At 49.6% G+C, this 5,482-nt stretch overlaps 1 protein-coding gene across 1 annotated transcript; it reads right to left on the bottom strand.

The window, feature by feature from the left end:
• Positions 1 to 2,695: 2,695 nt before the first annotated feature.
• On the bottom strand, positions 2,696 to 4,414 carry LRATD1 (LRAT domain containing 1). The gene is made up of 2 exons (XM_086461591.1): positions 4,215 to 4,414; positions 2,696 to 3,587 (listed from the first exon to the last, which is right to left on the bottom strand). The coding sequence occupies exons 1-2, from the start codon at positions 4,412 to 4,414 to the stop codon at positions 2,696 to 2,698; spliced, it is 1,092 nt and encodes a 363-aa protein (XP_086317717.1).
• Between the last annotated feature and the right edge of the window lie 1,068 nt (positions 4,415 to 5,482).

Below are 5,482 nucleotides of genomic sequence, written 5' to 3'. Positions count from 1 at the left end.
TATGCAAAGGACTAAGGCCTTAATTTTGTTGTTACCCTTATCTGCGCAAATTTGGAGCGATGCCAAAGACTTCTGACAGAGCTTGAATAAATAACCATAGATTAGTTACTACCACTTCCTATACATACTACAAAATACCATTCTACATCTAGCTGTGTAAAACAAGGGAAATTGTCGTGTTTATGAACCAGGTTAATAAATCACTACCAGAAAAAAAAAAAAAAAGAAAAAAAAAAAAAGAGTTAAAATGGCTGTTAGATAGAGTGATGGAGGATTTGGAAAGCACAGTGAAAAGTTTAAAGACAGCATGTTCTAAATTCTGACTAGTGAGGACATGCAATACTGTTCTTGCAAGGATCCTCTAATTCTGTATTATTAATCTAAGAGCAATTTGAAGAAAAAGCATTCCAGAAATCAAAAACAACAGTGTGACTCTACTTCATTCATCTTGTCTTCATAAATATTCTGTTATTTATTCCCTCTTCATGTAATTCTCCCTCCGTCTTCCAACCTCAGTTCTCTAATGCGTATTTTTTATAAGGGGAAATTAAAAAAAATACTTTTGCCCACCCTTCCTTCTCCTACCACTGAAGTTTTAATGTTGAAGTGCTTTGGGTATAAAGCCAGTGCCTTTCTGCAATCCCACAGTGCTCCCACCAAGTGATACAGGGAAATCAGTTCTAACAGGCAATTTGGGAGATCTAACACAGTATAATAATGAAGATACACAAATACTATGTAGAGGACTCCATTCATATTATGGAAAAAAGCTATCATTATCAGACAGCAACTATTGACAATATGAAGCTAAAATATTACACATTTATTAAAAGGTATCCTGTGATTTGATGCTATTTCAGCTGTAATTTGACAGTAATGACAATTCACATTTTTCACATCTTTACCCTATATTGTACTAACCAACGTACTTTAGGGGAGGGGATAAAAGTAACAATGCCTATGACCACATAACTTTGCCAAATGTATCAGCAAACACAAAGCCAGTTAGATGACCTTCACTAAAGGGGTGCAGTCTGAGTTGTTTCATTCTTTTTTTTCCTTTTTAAAATATATTTATGCTGACACTTTCATTATAACAAAGTACACTCCACCTTCACAGCTTCAGCTATGGGAGGCAAACACTTCGTAGAAATAAAATTACTGTTGCAACAAGGTTGCTTATGACATTGTTTAATACAAAAAGGAGCCAGGACACAGTACATTGATAGGGGGTGGAGTGTATTGTATATACAGAAGAGGGGTATTACTTCTGTTCTGCCATCTGACATATTGATGTGGGAAGAAGGGACAAAAACAAATGCATTTTTTTCCATCACGGAAACATGCAAAGACAAAATGCTTATTACAAGTTGTATGCAGCTCAATAATAATTAAAAAAAGACTAGACAGCTCTAGAAATGGCCTAGTATACTTTTTTTTTTAATATATATTTAATACTCCAATCTTTTACTTCAAAACTTAGAATTAAGTAATGAGTGAGTAAGATCTGAAATACAGACAAGGCATTGTTCACATCACATTAAAAGGCATCTTTTCAATGCAGCTGTGGATTCCTAGACTTAGACTGAGTAGGATTTTTAGTTGCTTGGAATTTGAAATGCAAGATGGACTTGCCACATTACATCTATTTTCTTTAAGTGACTTTGTAAATATGCAATAAATTGCTGTTTCAAAGAGGCAACATGCAGAATTTGAACCTATTTGTTTCTTGCAGGATTGTGTTGACCTGTGCATGAAGAGGTTTTGAAGCAGTGGTGCAGTGAGAATCACTACAGCGATACAAATCCAAAGCTCAAGCATGAGATCCTAGAGGCTGGATCTCTGAGGAGCAACACAAGAGTATCCTGTCCTCCAAAATACACCACTTTAACCAATGAATTTAGTTTCAGGAAAACAGCTGCTCACCAACTTTTCTCCAGAAGAAAAAAAAAGAAAAGGCAGGGAAGGTGGGAGGAGGGAAGAGGTGGAAAGAGCCTATGTGTTATGATGACATTTAGCAGAGAGCTGCAAACAGAAAGCAAAGAAGACAAATATTTTAAATGTGATAGATTTCAAGCAGAAATGTGAAAGTGTTTTCCCCTGTTAATACGTTGCCAGAGTTGGCTGGGACAAAATTTGGGTTGCAGCTACAGGCTGAAGCAACAGTGTTGAGAAACAAAACAAACAGGCATTTACCCACCCCCTCTGCCCCGCCCCCCCCCCCCCCCCCCCCCCTTCCCCTCCCAAGCAAAGTATGACTGATGCTTTTGGTAGGCTGCAAGGCAAATATTAGCTAGAAACTCATTTAGCTAGATCCACATCCATGGCCCCAGATGTTTAAAACTTATCATGGATTAAAGCCATGAAATAAAAATTAAAAAAAAAATTTCAATTTGAAATTTTATTAGCATGTTGCTAGAATGGTCAACATCGATCGACAGGAGAGACTTTGTCCACGTACTCCGAGAACAGCCTTCCTGCACCTCCCCCCTCTTTTCTTCCCCTCTCTCGCTCTTTCAGCATTAATGCTATTAAAAGCCAAACAAATGTAAAGAATGCTGGTTTTTTGGAATGTTGCCATGGATCCTGCTTCCAGTAGCGTCCCACGGAAAGAAGGTGCAGCCTCCCGTCTCTGTGGCAGGCTGGTCTCCCCGGGCAGGGCAGAAGGAAGATAGCCATGTACCCCTGCTGCTCCCTATTCTTTCCCATCCACTATAGCCAGGTCTTGGATCACCCTCAGTTTGCCACTGGCGTCGATCCTGCGCTTCTCACGTATTAGATCCTCCAGGCTGTGGAACCTCACCGTGTGCACCTTGTTCTCCGCCAAGTGGATCTTGAGATAGTATTGCTGCTGGTGCTGGGTGCCGGCAGCAGCCTGCAGCTCCCCCCCGGCTTTGAACTCCCTTTTCCCGAAGCGGCACCAGGCGGCGAAGCTCTCGGAGTTAGTCCAGCAGATCTCGTCGCTTTTTAAGCCCAGGTGCCCGCAGGCGTTTTGCACCACCAGCTCAGCCACCAGCGGGCGAAAGCGGTACCAGCTATTCACCACCCGGCCCACGTTGCCCGCGGCCGCCTCGTACAAGCTGTCCTGGCGGATCTGCCCCTGGTGCAGGTGGATGATCTGCCCGCCGCCCACGTACACTGCCCAGTGCGGCGGCGGGTGCTCCGACGGCCCCAGGTAGAGCAGCTCCAGCAGGTCCCCCGGCTTGCAGAGGGCGGGCAGGGCTGACACCGAGTAGACGCTGAGGTCCCCAGCCTGGGGGCCGCTGCTGACCTTGGAGAAGATGCATTCCTGGCCGCGGAAAGCGGAGAACTGGGTCTCGTTCAGTACCAGCTGGTGGTGGAGGTGGTGGGTGGGCGTCTCCTGGCCAGGGCTGCCGGAGCCCTTCACGCTGTACTTGTCTGGCTGGCCTCGTTCGTCCAGGTCCTCCTCCTCATCCGAAAAGAAGTAAGCCACCCCGACGCGCAGCTCGTCTTTCTCGATCCCCGAGGGGTCCCCGGTCGGCAGCTCGCTGTAATTCAGGTGGGTGATGCGATCCAGTTGATTTCCCATCAATGACAGGGCGAGGCGAGGGCAGGAATCGCCGGATCTGAAGGAAGGGTGGGGTGGGCAGGGACAGAGAGAACAAGAGAAGGGAAGGAGCGCGCAAACGGAGGGAAGAAAGAAAAAAAAAAAAAAATCAAGGCACATACAAAAGATTTCAGCGATTCCGCCCTAAGCCCCCATCCCTCCCCCGCTCCTTCCCTCCCCTCCGTGCAAGGGAGAAAGTCCCAGTGCGGATCCTCCCCCCTGCCCTCGGGGTGCGGGGCAGGGCAGAGCAAAGCCCCGTCTCGCCGGCGCTCGCCGGGCCGCGGCGTGCGGGGCTGCCCGAGCCCCGCGGTCCCAGAGCGCCCGGCTCCCACCGTCGCGGGAGAAGGTGGCTCCTCGCAGGGGAATGGAGTTGCCCCGGGAGCCTCCGCTCCCCGCTCTGCAAGGGAAAAGGGCTCCCGGGGCGCGGGGAGGGTCTAGCCCGGAGGGTCCCTGCCGGCAGCCGAGCCGAGCAGGGCAGCGCCGCACGGGGAAGGCGGCTGGGGGAGCACACGGCCTCAGAGCCGGCACCCCTGCCTGCCCGCCCGATCCCCGCAGCCCGGCGGGACCCCACAAAAAACAGGCAAAAGAGGAGGCGATCAGCATCCCCCCCCACCCAAGGGGTCCCCCTCGCCCCCCCCCTCCGTACCCGTAGTCGCCCAGCGCCAGAACCCCCCCCCAAACTCCTTTAAAGTCGTCCTGTCCCCATGGGCGCTGCAGCGGAGGTGAGCTCCGTCCTCCCCGCCGCCCGCCCGGCTCCTCCACCCGCGCCGCTCTGGGCTGCCCGGCCCCTCCGGCGAGCCTATGTACCGGCGGCGCCGCTCCCGAGCCCGCCCCGGCCCCGCTCATTGGCCGCGCCGCGCTGCGCCCGGCGGCGGCGGCGGTGGCAGCGGGGCTCCGCGGCGTCACTGCCCGGCCGGGCCCCCCCGCCGCCGGGGCAGCGGCTCGGCGGCGGGTCGGTGTGGGGGGAGGCGGGGTTTCCCGGGGGGACGGGGGGCGAAAAAGGGTGGCCACCGCTGCATGCAGCTGCCGAGCGACCCCTGCACCGAAAAGAAAGAAAAAGGGGGAAAAAAAACAAACCCACGGGAGAAAAAAAAGTCCAGGCTTCAGCTGGAGGGTTGCACCCGTCCAAGAGTTGCTCTGTTCCTCAAAGCTGGAGGTGGGATGACCCCCACCCAACTTTAGCAACCTCAGGTTGTACCTGTGCAGTCTAAGCTGAGGGTCTGGGTTTCGCTGTAGTCAGCAGAGACAGGCCTTCCAGGGGGGCTGTTCCTCTCGCCTGTTGCACGACGTATTTTAGGAAGGCATGAACTGCCCTGAGGAGTTGCCTGTCTCTTGTCATCGCCTAGACGGGACGTTGAAATGTTAGACGGTTGATGTGAGGTGAGAGGACTCTGTGTTTGACTTTACACATCTGGCTGAAGCAGCGGTTGTGGGTTGTCCTCGGATGTGGCTATAAGATGTGCTATGACTTGTCTTAAGTAAAAAGTGAGACTGCCTGATGGTAGCAGTCCATTCCTTCCTAAAACACATGAAATGGACTTGACAGTCTGAGAGGTCTTTTCCAACCTAATCATTCTATGATTCTGTGAAAACTAAAATCTGTCATCTGTAGTAGTTAATCCCACTACACACTTTTACACCTAATTTTGCACATTATGGAAATGAAACTCAGAAACAATTAGTTCATTTGACCGCCATTTCCCTGTGAGGCAGTGTCAATGATGGGATGGTAACCTAGTTCTTCCAAGTTCCTAGTCTTGTGCTCTAATCATGTGAACTTCTAAGAAGTGAGAATTTAAACATTTTAAGATATTTCATGAAAAGAATCTAATGACATTCTTTGGTTCATGTGTGAATCATATTAAAGTACCATTTTTATCTAGAAGTACATTTACTACTTTTTTCACAGTGGAA

Source organism: Leptosomus discolor, chromosome 2, assembly GCF_034619465.1.
Source record: "Leptosomus discolor isolate bLepDis1 chromosome 2, bLepDis1.hap2, whole genome shotgun sequence".
Taxonomy (NCBI): domain Eukaryota; kingdom Metazoa; phylum Chordata; class Aves; order Leptosomiformes; family Leptosomidae; genus Leptosomus; species Leptosomus discolor.
Note: the sequence above shows the minus strand (reverse complement) of the source record. Positions and strands in the feature narration are given on the sequence as shown.

Coding starts and splice junctions, on each gene's coding strand:
- LRATD1 (XM_086461591.1), bottom strand. CDS start 4,414: ATGAGCGGGGCCGGGGCGGGCTCGGGAGCGGCGCCGCCGGTACATAGG. Junction 3,588..4,214: donor CTGGCGCTGGGCGACTACGG/GTACGGAGGGGG, acceptor CCCTTCCTTCAG/ATCCGGCGATTCCTGCCCTC.